This window comes from Eulemur rufifrons, chromosome 9, assembly GCF_041146395.1.
Source record: "Eulemur rufifrons isolate Redbay chromosome 9, OSU_ERuf_1, whole genome shotgun sequence".
Taxonomy (NCBI): Eukaryota; Metazoa; Chordata; class Mammalia; order Primates; family Lemuridae; genus Eulemur; species Eulemur rufifrons.
Window position 1 is genome coordinate 134,978 of NC_090991.1, and position 23,691 is coordinate 158,668.

Sequence of the window (23,691 nt, forward strand, 5' to 3'; positions counted from 1 at the left end):
GAATGTACTTATATTCCTCTCCTTTTTTAAGGGGGGACTAAATAGGCGGCACGGTACCAAGAGGACAGGCATACCAATACATTTTTGTACACTGAAAATCCCTCCCCAAAACTATGAGACTTCTATTGGAGGTTTCTACAAAAAAAAAAAAAAAAAAAAATGAAAACTGCTAAGAATACCATTAGGCTTTCTCAGTAATTTCTCCTCTTTTCTAACAAAAAGAGTTGAGCAAAACACAGGAGAACAATGAAGTTTTGGCTCCTGATCTCACCTGAGCCTACATCCCTGATAAAAAGAAGGGTACAGTATAGTCCAACTGGAAGTGTCTAGTCCATGAAAATCACCAACACTCAGAACTCAAGAAATGTAACTGGAAAGAAATATGGGGCAAGCCCAAAATAAATTTTTTACATGTTGTCACCCTATTTCCAAACCAGGTTTTCCTCTTCTTTATTTCATTTGCCTTAGCTCTCTTCATTCCTTTCCTACCTCCTCTGTCCCTTACCATTTCACTGTGTATTTTCACTTCCCATACACAAAAGTTGACTGGAAACTTACTTTATATTCTTGTATCTAAAGCTGTTTCTACTTCATTCTTATAGGACTATACCGTTTGAGGGGAAGTTCAAACACTTTCGTTATAGAAACATGCACATAGGGCTGTAACCAGAATCAGGAGTAACAAGACAAGCAGCCATTCGTTCAGGAACTCTGAGTGCCCATCGTGAGCCAGCCACCGTCCTGGGGACTCTGCAGTGAATATATAAAACAATCCTCTATCCCTGAGGGCACGAAAGCAAGACTGTGCTTGGCAGGTTCAAGAAACCTGGAGGATGCCTGGGGGCCAGAGTAGAGGAAGCCAAGGAGAAACCTGATTGTGTAGGACACAAAACCAGAGAGGCAGGAGGTACGGATCAACGGAGGCTCTTATAGGCACAGTAAATATTCTGGCTTTTACTTTCAGAAAGCCACGGAACGGTTTGAACACAGGAGTGAAATAATCAGACTTTCACGTTAAAAGGATCACCCTGGTTGCTGCGTTGAGAATAGAAAAGTACAGAAGCAGCGGGGAGACGAGTGACTATGAAAATAACACAAGCAAGAGGTTACGGTTGCCTACAGCGGTGGCAGCAAATTGTGCTTCCACGTATAGTTAAGGCAGCCTTTAAAGTAGATAAAGAATGTACTTTCGTGATAATTATTTGAATTAGATGGGGGAGTATCAGAAGGAAAGGAGTCGAGACGTCTATGTGGTTTGGGGCCAGAGAAACTGAAAGAGGGAGTGGACATTTAAAAGATGAGGAAGACTGGAATGGAAACAATTATTGGAATGGGTGGGAGAGAAGAAGGAGGCGATGAGTTGTTCAGTTGTGACATGTTAAATTTGGGATCTAGATGTCTAGTTAAATTAGACATCTAGCTGAAAATGTTGAGTACGCAGATGAACATACAAGTCTGGAGATTAGGAAAGAAATTCAGACCAAAGATAAAATTTTTAGTTAGAAATATATAATTCTAGCTAGATGAGATGAGATCACAAGGGACTAAATAGAAATACAGAAGAGGTCTAAACATATATCCCTGGAACACTGCCTCGTTTTTTAGAAGTTGGAGTGATGAAAAGGAACCAGCAAAAGAAACTGAAAATAAACAGTACTATCCCAGAAGCAAAGGGAAGAAGGTTTCAAAGAATAGAACATTATCAACCACATCAAATGCTGTGACTGCTGCTATCTTCACTGATATTGGAATTCACCAAAGAGGTCACTAGTAACCTCAAAAAAGAGCTGCTATAGTAGAATGGAAGAGAAAAAAATAAATAAATAAATAAAACCTCACTGTAGTGGATCCAAGAGAGAGAGGGAGGACTGAAGACCACAAATATCAACTTTTCTGGAGAGTAGTAACGAAAGAAAGATGTAGTGTGGAACAAGCTACTTTAAAGATGGGAGATTTCAGTATCTATATGCTGCATATATATCTATATGCTGACAGGAATGATCCGGTAAAAACAGCACACTGACGCATCTCGTTGGCATGCACGAGGGGATGGACACGGAAGCAACGCAGTGTCCTTGACGGGAGGAAGGCAGAGAACGCCAGGGCAGCCGTGCAGACCGGGGTGAAGAACAGCAGGAAATGCAACGAGCATGGGCAGAGGCCTGAGGGACATGGAAACGCTTTCTGATCGCTTTCATTTTTCACACACGGGAAACACGGTATCAGATGAAAATGGAGAAAAGGGTAGAGGTTTGAGGAGAGAGGTGTAAAATAGTCCTTTAGGGGAATGCTAAAGTGATTCAACCAGGGAAATGTGCTGGGATTACGCCACTGTCAGCAACACAAAGGGCCTTCCTGAGGTCAGCGGTCAGGCACTGAACGGGAGACCCGGGTCAGCATGGCTGTGTTTTCCTCAGAGCACGGTCTACTGCCCAGGTGCAGGCTGAACCGGACGGAGAACTGCATGTAAACGGTGTGGGGTGGAGGGCTGGCCAGGAGAGTGCAATGGAGGAGCGCCCTACATGGAACTGAGGGCGCATGAAAGGGAGAGATTATAATAGTGGACCATGGCTTCAAGGCAGGGAAAATATTCAAGTAAAGATGTGCAGGAAGGGGGACAGTACAGAGGTGGCAGAAGCAATGGACTGCAGGTCCCAAACGGACAGAAGTACTGTCAAGGGGGGTTACAGTTGTCCCACGGGGGTTTGGTTCATGGAACCCCACCATACCAAAATCCCCAGATGCTCAAGTACCAGATATAAAATGGGTAGGTGTTTGCATATAACCTATACATATCCATAGACTTTAAAGCATCTCTAGATTACTTATATGTCAATGCCATTAAGTAGCTGTTATCCTGTAGTTTTTAAATTTGTCCTTTTTTTAGAGACAGGGTTCAGTGTTTTTGATCCACAGTTGGTTGAATCCTCACATGTGGAACCCACAGACACAGAGGGTCTACTGTATCTGACAGAAGTTGGAAATAGAGGATGCGGAAGCCCCAGTGGAATTATGCCCAATGAAATATCCTTAGTAAAGTATGGGCAGTTCTGGTTAAAATGTTATAGAACTACCTTAAACACTAAAGCACAACGTCACCCTGGGCAAAGTGGGCCTGCAGATGAGGAAAGCTGGGAAGCGAAATTAAAGATAGAGAATTATTTCACGGGAATTGTAGCTGGGGGTCCCAGACATAGAATTCTCCAGAAAACTATTTCCAGCAGTCCTAGGGTGTCAGCTTTGAACAACGTGTTCAACCCAGGAGGCAAAAATGCCAGATCGCAATCAGATGAGCTAAAATAAACCATACCTTTCCCCTCGATCCCTTTCCCCCACTGAGGTGGACCCTGAGCAGGCGAGGATGTCATACTGAAGAGAATCTGGCAAAGTAAAAAGAGAAATCCAGTAGGAATCTTCCTCCAAAGCAGGCTTCTAGGTCTGAAACAGTGGGAACCAAAGAAGAGTTCAGAATTGTGTGAGCGTCTCAACACTGATTATACTGAACTGCACCTCCTAATGACTAAAATAAGATTACGAATGACAAGTGACCACAAGAGTTTTTATTACCTGGAAGTTACTGGAAAAGTTATCTGATCTTACTAAGAGCTCATCCAGAGGTAGAGACTGAATCTATAGAGGGTCTGAAGGCACAGTGAAAACTGTTTTCTGCTTAGCCTTACCAAGTCCCATCCACTGACCATACTAGTTCCACAGATACCCATAAATTCCCACTACGTGTAAGGTATAAAATATACACAATGCTAGATGTAGCAGAAATTCATTTTTGCTTTACTAAGCAAAAAAGTGAAAGCAAATTATTACGTCAAATAGAACAACAGTCATTTTAGGTTTGAGTACAAGTACAAAATTTGATCATGGAAGATGTCATAAGAAATCTTAGCGTGAGTTTCTAAGCGGGCAAGCAACAAAACAGAGATATCAGGGCTCACCATTTAGTCATTTTCAAAGTCACCTCTATTTAATCCGGACTCATCTAATGCATTCTAGGAAAAGGAGTGAGTACGTGTTACTGTAATTTTGACTGAAATACATTTGCGGGTATTTTACAGTGTCAAGATAAAGACGATAAACACAATTTATTACCAAGTCTTTTTGGCATTTCAATTCAGAAACCACATTTGGATGCAGTCACAGACGAGTCTCAACGAAATTCTAGTCCATTCATACTTTAGTAGTATTACAGAAAGATTCAAGCACACTTAAGCTTTGAACTGACGCAGCAAGTCAATATTTAATATGCTAAATTCCAAGTTTTTCCAGGAAGCATGAAAAAAATCAGAACAAATGCTATCACCTAACTAGCAAGCAAGCATTAAGGATAAGCACGTTTCACTCAGTTCCTCTCAAGAATACACAGGGAACCTACAATGCCCCCCATTCTGACACATTACTAACATTTAACATTCAATAAAATGTTAAAATATTTGTTTCATAAAAACGGAGATAAAAAAAAAAAACACTAAAACAGGCCAGGTGGGGTGGCCAGTACCTGTAATCCCAGCAGTTTCGGACGCAGAGGCTAGGAGTTCCAGACCAGCCTCGGCAACGTAGCAACACCTCGTCTCTACCAAAACTTTGAAAATTACCCGGGCATGGCCGTGCAAGCTTATTACCCCAGCTACTCGGGAGGCTGAGGTAGGAGGATCGCTTGAGCCCAGGTGTCTGAGGTTGCAGTGAGTGATAGTCATGCCACCGCACTCCAGCATGGGTGACAGAGTGAGACCCTGTCTCTAAAATAAAAAAAAAAAAACTACAATATATAAAAACCAATAAGCATGATTCATTGTGAGTGAAAAATCTTATAAAACCTTAAAAATAATCCCAGATTCATCCTAAAACAGATTAGAAATCTAAAGATTTTCATGATTTTTAAAAAGACAACTGGGAATTAAAAACATAATAGCAACCTATACTACACAATAAACGTGAGAAATTTGTTATATAAGCATTGAAATAAAAATTTTAAAATTCAAAAATGTTTTCTACAAATGCTAATTCCACAATCTACACAGGCAAACATGGGCACAGCTGCAAATGCCTTGTTAGCATCATTCTTAATCACTTGATTAATTGCATCTGAGAGAAAACAAATTCCTTCTAGATCACTCTGCAGGGTCTTACAAAAAAATCAAGCACACCCCCCCCCCAGCAGACACATCTACCTCGATGAAGAAAACACCAACATTTCAAATATTCCAACAATCATAAAATAGGATAATCCTGGAATTTACTCAGCCTCAAAACATTATGAACTACTCCAACACAGGAATAATACCTTAAAAACACCTACAGTGTTTTCTGAAGTACAAAAAATATTCATTATGAATCCTGATTTCTTGGAAAAATTATTTGAACATGTCTCAATGCTGTTGATTGTCAAGAATTCTGATGATGTGCTTATCCAAAAAAAAAAAAAAAAAAAAAAAAAAAAATGCCAGGCACTTTTTATTTAACATATGACAGCCTGCTTACATTGTTCTTTATCATCGCTATTAGATTTCTTATCAACACCAGACTGAGAGTGGTAAATTGTCAAGAAATACACATTTCTTCCTCCAAGAAATACACATTTAAAGAAAAACTATCACAACTCTCTTCCACTAAAATTTGAGGGATTCCTTCCCTTCCTATTCCTAGGAACAACAATCACAAAGAGCTAATAGCCAGCAAGTCTAAAATCTAAAACTTCTACTTGAACGTATACATTACTTTCCACAATGTAGAAACTACTACAAGCATCGACAAGTCAAAAGGGTCCACCAAAATTCAAAAGCTAGCTGCAAAAATCATTGGTAATCTACATTATTTTGTAAAGATCAAGATTGGCTTTGGAGTACATTAACTCAGACTGCTGAGGAGGCCAAATATTGTTTTAAACATATATAAATAAGATAAAAATGGGCAATGCAACCTTGGAATAAATGCAATACTAAAAATTTCATCTTCTTTTTAATAAGCAGTTTCATCAGTTGTAAAACTACAGGTAAAGTCCATATATGGAACCACAAATTATTACTAACAATCCTTCCAATTTCAGCACTACCAAGTTAGTACTGTATTTGTCTGTCAATAGTAAAGAAAAGGACAAAATAAATTCCTGAAATGGTGCTTTACTTAAAAACGTTTCTTATGGAAAAGGAATCCAATGTTTATCATCAGTGATTTTTAAAAATAGAAAATATTTCTGTTGCAAAGATTATTTACAGAACACAGAACCAGAAGTCCATGACCTTTCAATAAATACACTGTACTAAAGAGTACAAGAGAGTACAAGAGTACTAAGAGAGAGAGAATAAAAACACCAGTCTGTTAAATCTCTTCCTCCCTTCTTTTTAAAATGTAGATAGATTTTATTAAACTGACAATATGAAAGTGTAACCCAGTAATCTTAGCCCTCTTAAGTTACTTATTATCTTTTCAATAGACTGTTATGAATTTACAGTTCCTGCAGTTCACCTGCCACCTTTCCCAATTTAAAGCAGACACTAGGGGTTGAAGACAGTCTCCACTTGCAACATCAATTATAAGAAAGAACTTTATGCTCGTTTTAGAAAAGGATTATTGTGAGTTTTGTTCGGCCCCAGAAACACCGCTCAGCACAGATCTCAGCACATAAGAGATGTTTAATGACTATCTCTTGAGTAAATGGTAATGTTGAATTGTATTAGTGCAACATTAGTTTTTTTTTCCTCCTTCAATTTACAGTTCTCCCTTGATGGAAATGAAACTCAAGACCATAGCAGTCCCTCAAAAACACATAAACAACTTTATTCACAATGAAAAATAAAGCTGGGGCTCAAAATACAATCCCAGCGCCATCTTTATGTTCTCCATTATTTTTAAAGAAAATGAGAAATAAAGCCTGTTTTTAAGAAATAGATAATGGATACCAACTTTCCTCAAAATAAAAAATTCACTTTTCAAACTTACTTTCTATGTTAGTAGTACTGAGAGTAACAACTGATGGTTCCAAAGTAGGCACAGATTGGGTAAAAATCCAAAACAAGCATAGAAACAAAACTACATGTTTTTTGCCAACGTTTTTTCCTTAATCTTAGTCAAAAGGGTATGTGCCTAAATTTTCCTAGATGTGAGACCAGCTTTGTCTGATGCTTCCAGATTCATTCGTTCAACAAATATTTTAATGAGCATCTACTGTATTCCAAGCCCTTTAACGTTTGCGTTTGCAAACTGCACACCACCACCGAATTCCTCTACGAAGCCTTATCATTTAAAAGAATGGCAAGGTAATAAGGAATCTCAACACCGTTTCTTGCACACATTAAGTCAGTGGATTGGGGCGCTTTTTCAGCCGTTAAAGCCGCATCAGCGAGCCGCTGCCGACCACACCCGGGACCCAAAATCACAACCAGGAGCCACAGCCGGTGAAACCACCTGTGAGAGTCGTCCGCGCTCCTCCTCCGAGGAGGCGGCCGGGGCTTCCGCTCCGAGCCCAGCGAGCTCCGCTGCGGGACCGCGGGCGGGACGCGCCGGGCGCCTCGGGCGACAGTCCGGCTCCGGAGCCCGGGTCCCCGCCCACCCCTCGCGCCACCCTGGCGACCGCCAGACCCGTCAAGTTGGGGGGAGGGGTCTGCGTTTCCGCTTTACCGCGGCGGGCGGTGGGCGCCTCGGTCGCCCGCCTGCCTGAATTCCGAGCTGAGTTCGGGTCCCTCTGAGGAAGGGACGAAGGGACGAAGCCCAAAGGGCGGGTCCTCGGGGAAGGGACCTCGCCCGAAGCTGGAAACGGAGGCGCCGGCTCGGCCCGGAGCCCACGGGCGGCGCTCACGGCGGAGCCCCCGGGCACCGCGGTTCGGGGCTTCAGGCCGCCGCCCAAGGGCCCGAGAGGGCGAGGCGCGGGGCCGGCGCCGCACTCACCGTCACCTCTGTCTCGGCCGCCCGCTCCCGCAGCGCCGCTCTCTGGCCGGCTCCGCGGCTCCCGCCGCCCTCACGCCCGCAGCTGCGCTCCCGGCGCGCTCGCCCCGCCCAGACTCGTGCGCGGGCGCACCCGGAGGCGTCGCGCGCTCCCAGAGCGGCGGGGGGCGGGGCCTCATCAGGCAACCGCGGCGGCTGCCGTGCCGGCCCCGCCCCCGGGCCGGCCCAGCCAGGCCCCGCCCCGGCCAGGCCCCGCCTCGGGATGGGCGGGCGGCGCCACCCCCACCTTGGAGCCGCGCAGGCTGGGCGGCCGCTGCTGTGGGGAAGCGGCCGCGGACAGCAGGGAGTGGAGCCTGCGCGGGAAAGCGCGTGCGGAAGATGGCCACCGAGCCTGCGCGGGAGCCTCTTCCCAGCCCGGCCCGCAGGCGGCTGCGGCTCGCGCCCGCCCGGCCGAGGAGGGGCGGTTTCTGCGCGCGGTGTGGGCCGCGGCCGCGCCCTGAGGAGGAAGCGGGGTGCCGAGCTGGCGGGGGGCGAGGTGTCTGTCGGTCGCAGTTGAGACCTCGAGGTCCTGAAACCCTCCCACCATTGTTTTTTTCAATGTCACAGTCAGAATCGTTTTGTCATTCACTGGCTTCAGGCCCGGCACTTCCAGCTGGCATTTGCAATGCGAAAACTGTTCGTGCCCCAGACCCCTGTGACTCCTCCCCGGGATCGCACACGTCCCAGAAGTCGGGACACGTGACAGTGTCCCAGTCTAGCGGCCAGTACTCCACCAAAGGACCCGCCAAACTCTGCCTGTGGTCAAAGGGACAGAGAGAGCCAGGTGCTGGTGTCAGGGCATCCTGCCAGCTGCTCAGGCCACAGACTTTGGGGTCATCCTTGGTCCCTCTCACACTCTCATTTTCACTTCCAATCTGCCAAGAAAGCTCGTTGGTTCCACTTCCAAAATAAATCAGACTAGTTCTCACCTGCGTTACTTCCAGCATCTCAATGATACCTCAGTGACCTACTAAACCGCAGGGCCTCCCTGCCCATCATCTACCCCGTTTACTGTCAAAACAGCCGGAATCTCCTCTCACAAGGAAATGTCACTTAGCGTTGATACTTAGCCTGAGCCAGGTATTTAAAATTGCAACCGCCAGACACCAATTCTCAATCCTTCCTACTTCATTCTTTTTCTTTTCTTCCCATGACACTTCACACCTGGTAGCGATCTCTATGGTCAGCTTTCCGGACCTATGGTTAGGCATTCACAGATTCAACTAACCGCAGATCAAAAATATTCAGGAAAATAATTAAATAACACAAGAAATACAGTATAACAACTATTTATATAGCATTTACATTGTACTTGGTATTGTAAGTAATGTAGAGATCATTTGAAGTATACAGGAGGATACATATGAGTTATATATTATGCCATTTTATATTAGGGACTTGAGCATCCACAGATTTTGGTATTGGTGGGGATCCTGGAACCAATCCCCTAAAGATTCTGAGGTATGACTGTATTTATTTTACGTGTTTACCTTTTAGTGTCTCTCTGGGCTTCGCCGGCAGAAGCTGGGATTTTTGTCTGTTTTGTTCAACTGATGTACCCAAGTGCCTAGAATAAATGAAAAATTTTTAAATTCCCTGAGATAATAAAAAGTGTAAAGCAACAAAAAAATGACCCGTTTTGTATTTTAAATTTCCTCTTGGTTTCAATTTCTATTAGTTAATTTGGTCAATATTATATTCATAACACTCTCCTTACATATTTAATTTAGCCTTTAAGATTTAAAACAAAGCAATTTAAAGCCACAGACAGTTTGGATTTTTTTTGTTTGTTTGTTTCTCTCTGTCTTTGAGACAGGGTCTTGCTCTGTCACCTGGGCTAGAGTGCAGTGGCGTCATAATAGCTCTCTGCAACCTCCAACTCCTGGGCTCCAGGGATCCTGCTGCCTCAGCCTCCTGAGTAGCTGGGACTACAGGCACACGCCACCACAGCTGGCTAATTTTTCTTTCCAGTTTTTGTCGAGACTGGGTCTCACTCTTGCTCAGGTTGGTCTCGAACTCCTGACCTCAAGCGATCCTCCTGCCTCAGCCTCCTAGAGTGCTAAGATTACAGGCATGAGCCACCATACCATGCCCCGTCCCCGCCCCCCACGTCCCTCCCGTGTCCGCCCCTCCCCAGCCCCGCGCCGAAGCTCCGCTGTTCCCCCCGCGGCCACACGGGGGCGCAGCCGGACAGCGGGCGAGGGCGGGGCGGGGCGGGGCGGGAGGACCGGGATGGGGAGAGGACGGGGAGGGGCGGGGAAGGGGCTGCCGGGGAGGCGGGGGTCTGGCGTGTGAAGGGGCAGATGGGGGATGGGCGGTCAGGTGGAGGATGGGGCGGGGGGCGGGAGGCGGTCCCAGGAGGTCGGGCCTCGCGCGAAACTTGGGGGGAAGCCCTGAGGGGTCCCCGGGAGCGGAGCCTTCAGCCCGCGGCCTTACCCTCCCAGGGCTGGGGGTGCGCTGGGCCCCACGGCCGCCTGGAAGGGGTGCGGGGTCTCGGGAGCTCCTGCCAAGGCTGCTCCGCCCCGGGCCGCGGGCAGAGGGTCCCAGAGCCGGGCGTGCAGCTGGGGGCGCCGGGCCCACCTGGGAAAGCCCAGGCAGCGCTGGGAAGCGGGAGGCGGGGCCTTTCCCTCCTCCGCGTTTAAGGCTTCAGGTGGCCCTGTGGCCTGGCGGGCCGCAGAAGGCGGAGGAGGTGGGTGCTGTGGCCCCTGCCGGGCACCAGGAGCTCCTCCCAGGCCCAGCGCACGCCAGGTCCCCACCCCAGCGCCTGGCCAGGTGCAGATGGCGCGCTGCTGTCTGCCCAGCCGCATCCCGCTGGGTCCGTGGCTCAGGGCAGATTCCCGAACCTACCCCAGGATGAGGGCAGCTGCTGCCACACTGCACTGGCTGGTGAGAGGGCAGGGACGTAGGCTCCTTCCTTGGGACCCTCTCCAGCCCGTCTGCCCAGTGCACGCCCGGTGAGGGATGCAACCCAACCCGGTGTCTCCCTCAGTGCCCCCGTGAGCAGGGCCGGCCCCGTTGAGCTGGCACGGCGTCTCCGTCTGAGCCACCCCCTCCGCGCTACGACTCAGCACACACACCCGTGCGGTTCAGGCCAGCCCAACAGGGAGAATCTTCTCTGCTCTCGACAAAGGATGAAGGTTTCCCTCTGCAGAGCGAGGCTTCCCAAGTCCCTCAGCAGACCTCAAGGTCACCCACATCTCGGACCCAAGGTCGGAGCCTTGGGGCCGGCCCTGCCCCGGGAGGGAAGGGACAGGGTGACAGGCCACGGCTGTGGCTCCGGTCAGGTCCCTGCCTGGCTGAGACAGTATGTTTCCCCACAGCTCCCTGCTCCTCGGAGATGGAAACTGGGCTCTTATAAATGTGTCCTCTGCACTGTGTGGCATTTCTGAAACCCAGACGTCTCTGGGCCCTCCTGCGGCTCCTTCCCCGAAAGCTGGAGGGAGCAGGGAAAGGCTTACCAACCACATCTCGGCTCGGGACGTTAATCAGTCCCAGAGCGGGGCAGGTGGCCTGTCCCGGATAACCGCATGGGTCAACACAGAAAGGATGTTAACTTGCACCTGCCAGCCACAGCGTCCTGTCCCGTCCCAGGACGTACACGTGACCAGGAATTCAGGACTCCCCAAGGGGAAGCCCTCTTGGGAGGAAGAAGTGCTGGGCACGGGGCGGGGGGCTCCCTGCAAGGACTGAGGGAAGATGCACCAGAGACGGGGAGGATGAGCCCATGACGCTCCTCCCAGCTCAGGCGGTGGCCGCAGTCCCCTTGGATGGAGAGCTACACACTTGGGTCTGTTTTGTTTTATTGGGGTTACACACACAGAAAAGCTCTCGGAACACACAGGTGCAGCTCAAAGGACAATCACAACAGACACCCACAAAGCCACCATAAGGCAAGAGGTGGGAGGAGGGGGCTGGGGCCCGGGCTTGCTGGCGGGGTGGGGGCGCTCAGAGGTGGCTTCGCTCAGCAGCACCTGCTGGGGGGCAGAGGGCAGGCACAGCTGGAGGTGTCACACCTGCCGGGGGAAGATGCCGGGATTCAGTCTGCACATGCACAGCAGCCAGAGGACACAGAGGGTCGTGGAAACCCAGATCCACACGTCTTCCTAGGGCTCAGCACGTGGCCTTCGGCAGGCGCGGCCAGAGCGGAGGTCTGCCTCTCTGCGGCTGCCACGGCTGGACTTGCCGAGCCTGGACCTCAGCCGTCCCTTCCCGTAATAGCTGTAGGTGACCAAGCCATTGTTTTGGGGACCGTGGGCGATGTGGCCGGGGCCCTCGCGAATTACATCCAGGACTGAGAAGGGGATGGTGATGGAGCCCTCACTGACGCGGACGGGGCCGTGGGCACTGGCTGGAGGGCGGGACTGGTGGCCCACAGGGCCCTGGCTGCCATCTTCCTTCTCTCTGCCTTCGGTGACGTCAATGAAAGAGTCTGCCTCCGATGTCATCAGGAAAGGACCAGGCGGCCAGGGAGCCATTATCCTTGGAAGTGAGGCCACTGGCGTTGGTCTCCGTACAGGGGTCATGACCAGCAGTGACGAGGCCCTGGTGGCCACCCTCCTTCCCGTTGCTTTGGGCAACACCAGCAAAGGCATCTGCGTCCTCAGTAAAGGTGGAGGGGAGTGTGACCGAGTGCTCCCCGCTGGCCGTGGGGCTGTCCACAGCAGTCTCCGGGAGGGGGGGGTGTTTCCTCCGCTGGCAGGGCCCTGGCGGCCACCCTCCTGCCCTTGGCCCTCTGTGCAGCAGGTGAAGGCATCCTTGTCCCCAGTGGCCCTGGCAAAGGACAGGGGGAAGGTGAGGGAGCTCTCCCCATCGGGCCCGAGGCTGACAACGTAGGACCCTGTCGGCAGGGCTGTCCGCAGGACTCCGAGGCCGTGGCTGCAGGAGACGGGGCCATGGCCTCTGGCCAGACCGACAGGGCGGGAGGAGGTGCCCCCGGCTTTGAAGAGGAAGCCCCGGAGCTCGAAGGTCGTCTTGACTTCACTGAGGCGGCCTCTGCCCCGGAAGATGGGGTCTCTGACATCCACCGCCATGCCTTTGCCCTTGGGCGCGGCTGTGGAACCCTTGCCAAGGACGCGCGGCCCCCCCAACCCCCCCACCCCCCGGCTGCCAGCTGCAGGGAGGGAGCTAGCCGTGGGCGACCAGCCCCCGGTCCACGTCCGTGTCCACCAGGGAGAAGGGGACAGCGACGATGCCGTCGCCCTCGCTTAGGAAGTCGTGGGTCTCAGAGAGGGGGCTCTGGAACTGGCACACAGAGAGCGAGATGGTGACGAGGCCCCTGGCGCACTCGGCTGTGGGGCCGCTGCTGGGCGTGGGCGGGGCCGTGGCCCTGGCGACGCAGGCACCTCACCAACTCCAGCACACCACTGGCTCCACGGAACACGCTGAGGATCAGAGCAGTTCCCAAACTGTCCCACCCTTTTCTAAAACCAGGCTTTTGTCTGATTGATCCAGTTGCTGTCTTCCCTAGGTTAGAAGAAATATGCTGTTGACAGTTTAAAATACTAGTACAGTAAAGTCATTCATAACAAAGAACCAATGAGACCGGTACCTGGTTTCATCCATTCAACACTTGACTGCACACCTGTTTGGTGCCAGGTAGCATTCTGGGCATTGTGGACAGCAGGGAACAAGACAAAGGAGGTCCCTGCTCTCATAAGAAATATACATAAAAATACATAATTTCAAGGACTGAGAAATGCCATGAAGAAATTAAAACAGTAGTGGGGAAGCGATTTTAAACTGCGTGGTGAGTTAGGTGATATTTAAGCTGAGACCTTAAAGTTAAGGGGCCAGGCTCAAGATCTGGGAAAGACCATTCAGACAAAGGCAATGACTAGTGTAAAAGTCCTAAGGCAAGACCAAGCATGGCATGTTTGAAAAATTGAACAGACTATCTTGGGTAGAGTCTAATGAGCAAAGGTGAGAATGTCTGAGAGGTCGTGAGAGGCAAGAAGATCTCCTGAGCCCAGGAATTCAAGACCAGCCTGGGCAACACAGCAAGACCCCATCTCTAAAAAAAAAATCTGCTCAGCTGGGCACGGTGGTACACGCCTGTGGTCCCAGCTACTCAAGAAGCAATGGCAGGAGATCGCCAATGTAAAAACCTCCAACAGAAGTCTCCTAGATTTAGGGAGGGATTTTCAGTGCACAAAAATGTATTGGAATGCCTGTCCTCTTGGTACCGTGCCGCCTATTTAGTCCCCCCTTAAAAAAGGAGAGGAGTATAAGTACATTTATCGTTTTGCACGGTAAACTAGCAGCTAGCCACAGCAATCCCAGGAGTTATGATCACACCACTACACTCCAGCCTGGGCAACAGAGCAAAACCGTGTCTCTTTAAAAAAAAAAGAAAAAACAGAAAACCGTGCCTATAGCTGAAATAAACTTACTGGTAGGACTACACACCAGCTCAGAAATAAGGATCTTATTAACCCAAGATGGTTACTTCATACGTGAAATGCTAACATATGAATCCAAGTACGTCAATGTGGAATTCTAATGAAGATGACCCAATTAGTCTATAAAATAGATTCACTATGTTGTTCAGGCTAGGATTATTTCAGAACCATAGGAAAACACTGCTTGTGTGTCATCCAAAATCATTTTATTTGGTATGTAAATAGACTTTTTAAGAAGTATAAAGGTCATGTTTATGTTAACGTGAAAGAAAACTATAATACCAAATCTGATTTTTGTTCAAATTAGTAATTAGGAGTTAAAGTAAAATATAGCATATCAGTCTAAATTACATGCTCATATTACGAAAACTGTAAAGAAATATGCACACACATACACACCCACACTCCCTGTAGCCATGAAAACCAAGTCTACATTATGGCCACATAAAAGTCCCACAAGTCAATAAAGACAAATTTTTGTATATTGCACAAAAAAAGGAAACTCTGTAGACTGGTTTGAGGAGAATTTACACTTGCACATAAAATTATTTATTCATTCAGGAACTACCAAGCTACTCATTTCCACAATTTAGCTAAAAGATTTTTTTTTTTTTTTTTTTTTTTTATCAACCAACAGGAAATGAGACCTACAGCTCAGGGGGAAAATGGCTAAAAGAAAAAAAATCTTGTCTCAGCAGAATGAAATACTAAGAATCTGCATGTTATTAATTCCCCTTGCGCTCTCATTTCCCAACTAAATATCAGTTAAACTCCATTTTTAGACTATGCATTGAAGTCTGTACAAGCATTTTTCTTTTTTTTTTTTTCCTTTAAGAGCACAAATAAGCATATGCATTTAATACTACTCAATAAACTTGTGATTATCTTAGCTAGCTGCTAGTTTACCGTGCAAAACAATGAATGTACTTATATTCCTCTCCTTTTTTAAGGGGGGACTAAATAGGCGGCACGGTACCAAGAGGACAGGCATACCAATACATTTTTGTACACTGAAAATCCCTCCCCAAAACTATGAGACTTCTATTGGAGGTTTCTACAAAAAAAAAAAAAAAAAAAAATGAAAACTGCTAAGAATACCATTAGGCTTTCTCAGTAATTTCTCCTCTTTTCTAACAAAAAGAGTTGAGCAAAACACAGGAGAACAATGAAGTTTTGGCTCCTGATCTCACCTGAGCCTACATCCCTGATAAAAAGAAGGGTACAGTATAGTCCAACTGGAAGTGTCTAGTCCATGAAAATCACCAACACTCAGAACTCAAGAAATGTAACTGGAAAGAAATATGGGGCAAGCCCAAAATAAATTTTTTACATGTTGTCACCCTATTTCCAAACCAGGTTTTCCTCTTCTTTATTTCATTTGCCTTAGCTCTCTTCATTCCTTTCCTACCTCCTCTGTCCCTTACCATTTCACTGTGTATTTTCACTTCCCATACACAAAAGTTGACTGGAAACTTACTTTATATTCTTGTATCTAAAGCTGTTTCTACTTCATTCTTATAGGACTATACCGTTTGAGGGGAAGTTCAAACACTTTCGTTATAGAAACATGCACATAGGGCTGTAACCAGAATCAGGAGTAACAAGACAAGCAGCCATTCGTTCAGGAACTCTGAGTGCCCATCGTGAGCCAGCCACCGTCCTGGGGACTCTGCAGTGAATATATAAAACAATCCTCTATCCCTGAGGGCACGAAAGCAAGACTGTGCTTGGCAGGTTCAAGAAACCTGGAGGATGCCTGGGGGCCAGAGTAGAGGAAGCCAAGGAGAAACCTGATTGTGTAGGACACAAAACCAGAGAGGCAGGAGGTACGGATCAACGGAGGCTCTTATAGGCACAGTAAATATTCTGGCTTTTACTTTCAGAAAGCCACGGAACGGTTTGAACACAGGAGTGAAATAATCAGACTTTCACGTTAAAAGGATCACCCTGGTTGCTGCGTTGAGAATAGAAAAGTACAGAAGCAGCGGGGAGACGAGTGACTATGAAAATAACACAAGCAAGAGGTTACGGTTGCCTACAGCGGTGGCAGCAAATTGTGCTTCCACGTATAGTTAAGGCAGCCTTTAAAGTAGATAAAGAATGTACTTTCGTGATAATTATTTGAATTAGATGGGGGAGTATCAGAAGGAAAGGAGTCGAGACGTCTATGTGGTTTGGGGCCAGAGAAACTGAAAGAGGGAGTGGACATTTAAAAGATGAGGAAGACTGGAATGGAAACAATTATTGGAATGGGTGGGAGAGAAGAAGGAGGCGATGAGTTGTTCAGTTGTGACATGTTAAATTTGGGATCTAGATGTCTAGTTAAATTAGACATCTAGCTGAAAATGTTGAGTACGCAGATGAACATACAAGTCTGGAGATTAGGAAAGAAATTCAGACCAAAGATAAAATTTTTAGTTAGAAATATATAATTCTAGCTAGATGAGATGAGATCACAAGGGACTAAATAGAAATACAGAAGAGGTCTAAACATATATCCCTGGAACACTGCCTCGTTTTTTAGAAGTTGGAGTGATGAAAAGGAACCAGCAAAAGAAACTGAAAATAAACAGTACTATCCCAGAAGCAAAGGGAAGAAGGTTTCAAAGAATAGAACATTATCAACCACATCAAATGCTGTGACTGCTGCTATCTTCACTGATATTGGAATTCACCAAAGAGGTCACTAGTAACCTCAAAAAAGAGCTGCTATAGTAGAATGGAAGAGAAAAAAATAAATAAATAAATAAAACCTCACTGTAGTGGATCCAAGAGAGAGAGGGAGGACTGAAGACCACAAATATCAACTTTTCTGGAGAGTAGTAACGAAAGAAAGATGTAGTGTGGAACAAGCTACTTTAAAGATGGGAGATTTCAGTATCTATATGCTGCATATATATCTATATGCTGACAGGAATGATCCGGTAAAAACAGCACACTGACGCATCTCGTTGGCATGCACGAGGGGATGGACACGGAAGCAACGCAGTGTCCTTGACGGGAGGAAGGCAGAGAACGCCAGGGCAGCCGTGCAGACCGGGGTGAAGAACAGCAGGAAATGCAACGAGCATGGGCAGAGGCCTGAGGGACATGGAAACGCTTTCTGATCGCTTTCATTTTTCACACACGGGAAACACGGTATCAGATGAAAATGGAGAAAAGGGTAGAGGTTTGAGGAGAGAGGTGTAAAATAGTCCTTTAGGGGAATGCTAAAGTGATTCAACCAGGGAAATGTGCTGGGATTACGCCACTGTCAGCAACACAAAGGGCCTTCCTGAGGTCAGCGGTCAGGCACTGAACGGGAGACCCGGGTCAGCATGGCTGTGTTTTCCTCAGAGCACGGTCTACTGCCCAGGTGCAGGCTGAACCGGACGGAGAACTGCATGTAAACGGTGTGGGGTGGAGGGCTGGCCAGGAGAGTGCAATGGAGGAGCGCCCTACATGGAACTGAGGGCGCATGAAAGGGAGAGATTATAATAGTGGACCATGGCTTCAAGGCAGGGAAAATATTCAAGTAAAGATGTGCAGGAAGGGGGACAGTACAGAGGTGGCAGAAGCAATGGACTGCAGGTCCCAAACGGACAGAAGTACTGTCAAGGGGGGTTACAGTTGTCCCACGGGGGTTTGGTTCATGGAACCCCACCATACCAAAATCCCCAGATGCTCAAGTACCAGATATAAAATGGGTAGGTGTTTGCATATAACCTATACATATCCATAGACTTTAAAGCATCTCTAGATTACTTATATGTCAATGCCATTAAGTAGCTGTTATCCTGTAGTTTTTAAATTTGTCCTTTTTTTAGAGACAGGGTTCAGTGTTTTTGATCCACAGTTGGTTGAATCCTCACATGTGGAACCCACAGACACAGAGGGTCTACTGTATCTGACAGAAGTTGGAAATAGAGGATGCGGAAGCCCCAGTGGAATTATGCCCAATGAAATATCCTTAGTAAAGTATGGGCAGTTCTGGTTAAAATGTTATAGAACTACCTTAAACACTAAAGCACAACGTCACCCTGGGCAAAGTGGGCCTGCAGATGAGGAAAGCTGGGAAGCGAAATTAAAGATAGAGAATTATTTCACGGGAATTGTAGCTGGGGGTCCCAGACATAGAATTCTCCAGAAAACTATTTCCAGCAGTCCTAGGGTGTCAGCTTTGAACAACGTGTTCAACCCAGGAGGCAAAAATGCCAGATCGCAATCAGATGAGCTAAAATAAACCATACCTTTCCCCTCGATCCCTTTCCCCCACTGAGGTGGACCCTGAGCAGGCGAGGATGTCATACTGAAGAGAATCTGGCAAAGTAAAAAGAGAAATCCAGTAGGAATCTTCCTCCAAAGCAGGCTTCTAGGTCTGAAACAGTGGGAACCAAAGAAGAGTTCAGAATTGTGTGAGCGTCTCAACACTGATTATACTGAACTGCACCTCCTAATGACTAAAATAAGATTACGAATGACAAGTGACCACAAGAGTTTTTATTACCTGGAAGTTACTGGAAAAGTTATCTGATCTTACTAAGAGCTCATCCAGAGGTAGAGACTGAATCTATAGAGGGTCTGAAGGCACAGTGAAAACTGTTTTCTGCTTAGCCTTACCAAGTCCCATCCACTGACCATACTAGTTCCACAGATACCCATAAATTCCCACTACGTGTAAGGTATAAAATATACACAATGCTAGATGTAGCAGAAATTCATTTTTGCTTTACTAAGCAAAAAAGTGAAAGCAAATTATTACGTCAAATAGAACAACAGTCATTTTAGGTTTGAGTACAAGTACAAAATTTGATCATGGAAGATGTCATAAGAAATCTTAGCGTGAGTTTCTAAGCGGGCAAGCAACAAAACAGAGATATCAGGGCTCACCATTTAGTCATTTTCAAAGTCACCTCTATTTAATCCGGACTCATCTAATGCATTCTAGGAAAAGGAGTGAGTACGTGTTACTGTAATTTTGACTGAAATACATTTGCGGGTATTTTACAGTGTCAAGATAAAGACGATAAACACAATTTATTACCAAGTCTTTTTGGCATTTCAATTCAGAAACCACATTTGGATGCAGTCACAGACGAGTCTCAACGAAATTCTAGTCCATTCATACTTTAGTAGTATTACAGAAAGATTCAAGCACACTTAAGCTTTGAACTGACGCAGCAAGTCAATATTTAATATGCTAAATTCCAAGTTTTTCCAGGAAGCATGAAAAAAATCAGAACAAATGCTATCACCTAACTAGCAAGCAAGCATTAAGGATAAGCACGTTTCACTCAGTTCCTCTCAAGAATACACAGGGAACCTACAATGCCCCCCATTCTGACACATTACTAACATTTAACATTCAATAAAATGTTAAAATATTTGTTTCATAAAAACGGAGATAAAAAAAAAAAACACTAAAACAGGCCAGGTGGGGTGGCCAGTACCTGTAATCCCAGCAGTTTCGGACGCAGAGGCTAGGAGTTCCAGACCAGCCTCGGCAACGTAGCAACACCTCGTCTCTACCAAAACTTTGAAAATTACCCGGGCATGGCCGTGCAAGCTTATTACCCCAGCTACTCGGGAGGCTGAGGTAGGAGGATCGCTTGAGCCCAGGTGTCTGAGGTTGCAGTGAGTGATAGTCATGCCACCGCACTCCAGCATGGGTGACAGAGTGAGACCCTGTCTCTAAAATAAAAAAAAAAAAACTACAATATATAAAAACCAATAAGCATGATTCATTGTGAGTGAAAAATCTTATAAAACCTTAAAAATAATCCCAGATTCATCCTAAAACAGATTAGAAATCTAAAGATTTTCATGATTTTTAAAAAGACAACTGGGAATTAAAAACATAATAGCAACCTATACTACACAATAAACGTGAGAAATTTGTTATATAAGCATTGAAATAAAAATTTTAAAATTCAAAAATGTTTTCTACAAATGCTAATTCCACAATCTACACAGGCAAACATGGGCACAGCTGCAAATGCCTTGTTAGCATCATTCTTAATCACTTGATTAATTGCATCTGAGAGAAAACAAATTCCTTCTAGATCACTCTGCAGGGTCTTACAAAAAAATCAAGCACACCCCCCCCCCAGCAGACACATCTACCTCGATGAAGAAAACACCAACATTTCAAATATTCCAACAATCATAAAATAGGATAATCCTGGAATTTACTCAGCCTCAAAACATTATGAACTACTCCAACACAGGAATAATACCTTAAAAACACCTACAGTGTTTTCTGAAGTACAAAAAATATTCATTATGAATCCTGATTTCTTGGAAAAATTATTTGAACATGTCTCAATGCTGTTGATTGTCAAGAATTCTGATGATGTGCTTATCCAAAAAAAAAAAAAAAAAAAAAAAAATGCCAGGCACTTTTTATTTAACATATGACAGCCTGCTTACATTGTTCTTTATCATCGCTATTAGATTTCTTATCAACACCAGACTGAGAGTGGTAAATTGTCAAGAAATACACATTTCTTCCTCCAAGAAATACACATTTAAAGAAAAACTATCACAACTCTCTTCCACTAAAATTTGAGGGATTCCTTCCCTTCCTATTCCTAGGAACAACAATCACAAAGAGCTAATAGCCAGCAAGTCTAAAATCTAAAACTTCTACTTGAACGTATACATTACTTTCCACAATGTAGAAACTACTACAAGCATCGACAAGTCAAAAGGGTCCACCAAAATTCAAAAGCTAGCTGCAAAAATCATTGGTAATCTACATTATTTTGTAAAGATCAAGATTGGCTTTGGAGTACATTAACTCAGACTGCTGAGGAGGCCAAATATTGTTTTAAACATATATAAATAAGATAAAAATGGGCAATGCAACCTTGGAATAAATGCAATACTAAAAATTTCATCTTCTTTTTAATAAGCAGTTTCATCAGTTGTAAAACTACAGGTAAAGTCCATATATGGAACCACAAATTATTACTAACAATCCTTCCAATTTCAGCACTACCAAGTTAGTACTGTATTTGTCTGTCAATAGTAAAGAAAAGGACAAAATAAATTCCTGAAATGGTGCTTTACTTAAAAACGTTTCTTATGGAAAAGGAATCCAATGTTTATCATCAGTGATTTTTAAAAATAGAAAATATTTCTGTTGCAAAGATTATTTACAGAACACAGAACCAGAAGTCCATGACCTTTCAATAAATACACTGTACTAAAGAGTACAAGAGAGTACAAGAGTACTAAGAGAGAGAGAATAAAAACACCAGTCTGTTAAATCTCTTCCTCCCTTCTTTTTAAAATGTAGATAGATTTTATTAAACTGACAATATGAAAGTGTAACCCAGTAATCTTAGCCCTCTTAAGTTACTTATTATCTTTTCAATAGACTGTTATGAATTTACAGTTCCTGCAGTTCACCTGCCACCTTTCCCAATTTAAAGCAGACACTAGGGGTTGAAGACAGTCTCCACTTGCAACATCAATTATAAGAAAGAACTTTATGCTCGTTTTAGAAAAGGATTATTGTGAGTTTTGTTCGGCCCCAGAAACACCGCTCAGCACAGATCTCAGCACATAAGAGATGTTTAATGACTATCTCTTGAGTAAATGGTAATGTTGAATTGTATTAGTGCAACATTAGTTTTTTTTTCCTCCTTCAATTTACAGTTCTCCCTTGATGGAAATGAAACTCAAGACCATAGCAGTCCCTCAAAAACACATAAACAACTTTATTCACAATGAAAAATAAAGCTGGGGCTCAAAATACAATCCCAGCGCCATCTTTATGTTCTCCATTATTTTTAAAGAAAATGAGAAATAAAGCCTGTTTTTAAGAAATAGATAATGGATACCAACTTTCCTCAAAATAAAAAATTCACTTTTCAAACTTACTTTCTATGTTAGTAGTACTGAGAGTAACAACTGATGGTTCCAAAGTAGGCACAGATTGGGTAAAAATCCAAAACAAGCATAGAAACAAAACTACATGTTTTTTGCCAACGTTTTTTCCTTAATCTTAGTCAAAAGGGTATGTGCCTAAATTTTCCTAGATGTGAGACCAGCTTTGTCTGATGCTTCCAGATTCATTCGTTCAACAAATATTTTAATGAGCATCTACTGTATTCCAAGCCCTTTAACGTTTGCGTTTGCAAACTGCACACCACCACCGAATTCCTCTACGAAGCCTTATCATTTAAAAGAATGGCAAGGTAATAAGGAATCTCAACACCGTTTCTTGCACACATTAAGTCAGTGGATTGGGGCGCTTTTTCAGCCGTTAAAGCCGCATCAGCGAGCCGCTGCCGACCACACCCGGGACCCAAAATCACAACCAGGAGCCACAGCCGGTGAAACCACCTGTGAGAGTCGTCCGCGCTCCTCCTCCGAGGAGGCGGCCGGGGCTTCCGCTCCGAGCCCAGCGAGCTCCGCTGCGGGACCGCGGGCGGGACGCGCCGGGCGCCTCGGGCGACAGTCCGGCTCCGGAGCCCGGGTCCCCGCCCACCCCTCGCGCCACCCTGGCGACCGCCAGACCCGTCAAGTTGGGGGGAGGGGTCTGCGTTTCCGCTTTACCGCGGCGGGCGGTGGGCGCCTCGGTCGCCCGCCTGCCTGAATTCCGAGCTGAGTTCGGGTCCCTCTGAGGAAGGGACGAAGGGACGAAGCCCAAAGGGCGGGTCCTCGGGGAAGGGACCTCGCCCGAAGCTGGAAACGGAGGCGCCGGCTCGGCCCGGAGCCCACGGGCGGCGCTCACGGCGGAGCCCCCGGGCACCGCGGTTCGGGGCTTCAGGCCGCCGCCCAAGGGCCCGAGAGGGCGAGGCGCGGGGCCGGCGCCGCACTCACCGTCACCTCTGTCTCGGCCGCCCGCTCCCGCAGCGCCGCTCTCTGGCCGGCTCCGCGGCTCCCGCCGCCCTCACGCCCGCAGCTGCGCTCCCGGCGCGCTCGCCCCGCCCAGACTCGTGCGCGGGCGCACCCGGAGGCGTCGCGCGCTCCCAGAGCGGCGGGGGGCGGGGCCTCATCAGGCAACCGCGGCGGCTGCCGTGCCGGCCCCGCCCCCGGGCCGGCCCAGCCAGGCCCCGCCCCATCCAGGCCCCGCCCCGGACAGGCCCCGCCTCGGGATGGGCGGGCGGCGCCACCCCCACCTTGGAGCCGCGCAGGCTGGGCGGCCGCAGCTGTGGGGAAGCGGCCGCGGACAGCAGGGAGTGGAGCCTGCGCGGGAAAGCGCGTGCGGAAGATGGCCACCGAGCCTGCGCGGGAGCCTCTTCCCAGCCCGGCCCGCAGGCGGCTGCGGCTCGCGCCCGCCCGGCCGAGGAGGGGCGGTTTCTGCGCGCGGTGTGGGCCGCGGCCGCGCCCTGAGGAGGAAGCGGGGTGCCGAGCTGGCGGGGGGCGAGGT

General features: G+C 46.9%; 1 protein-coding gene and 1 long non-coding RNA gene across 2 annotated transcripts in view; both read right to left on the reverse strand.

Annotated features, from left to right (window-relative positions):
- Positions 1-23,244, reverse strand: part of LOC138391843 (uncharacterized) — a 44,310-nt gene extending 21,066 nt beyond the window's left edge. The window contains exons 1-2 of the long non-coding RNA XR_011234875.1: positions 23,142-23,244; positions 9,423-9,499 (exon numbers count right to left, since the gene is read on the reverse strand). This is a non-coding gene — a long non-coding RNA (uncharacterized lncRNA). The remainder of the gene's footprint in view (positions 1-9,422; positions 9,500-23,141) is intronic.
- On the reverse strand, positions 11,735-13,920 carry LOC138391838 (receptor-transporting protein 5-like). The gene is made up of 2 exons (XM_069481844.1): positions 13,481-13,920; positions 11,735-13,395 (listed from the first exon to the last, which is right to left on the reverse strand). Exon 2 carries the CDS (start codon positions 12,960-12,962, stop codon positions 12,036-12,038), a length of 927 nt encoding a protein of 308 aa, XP_069337945.1. The 5' UTR covers positions 12,963-13,395; positions 13,481-13,920; the 3' UTR covers positions 11,735-12,035.
- Positions 23,245-23,691: the final 447 nt, after the last annotated feature.

Bases quoted from the DNA above. Each gene is read 5' to 3' on its own strand.
- LOC138391838 (XM_069481844.1), bottom strand. From the start codon at position 12,962: ATGGCGGTGGATGTCAGAGACCCCATCTTCCGGGGCAGAGGCCGCCTC.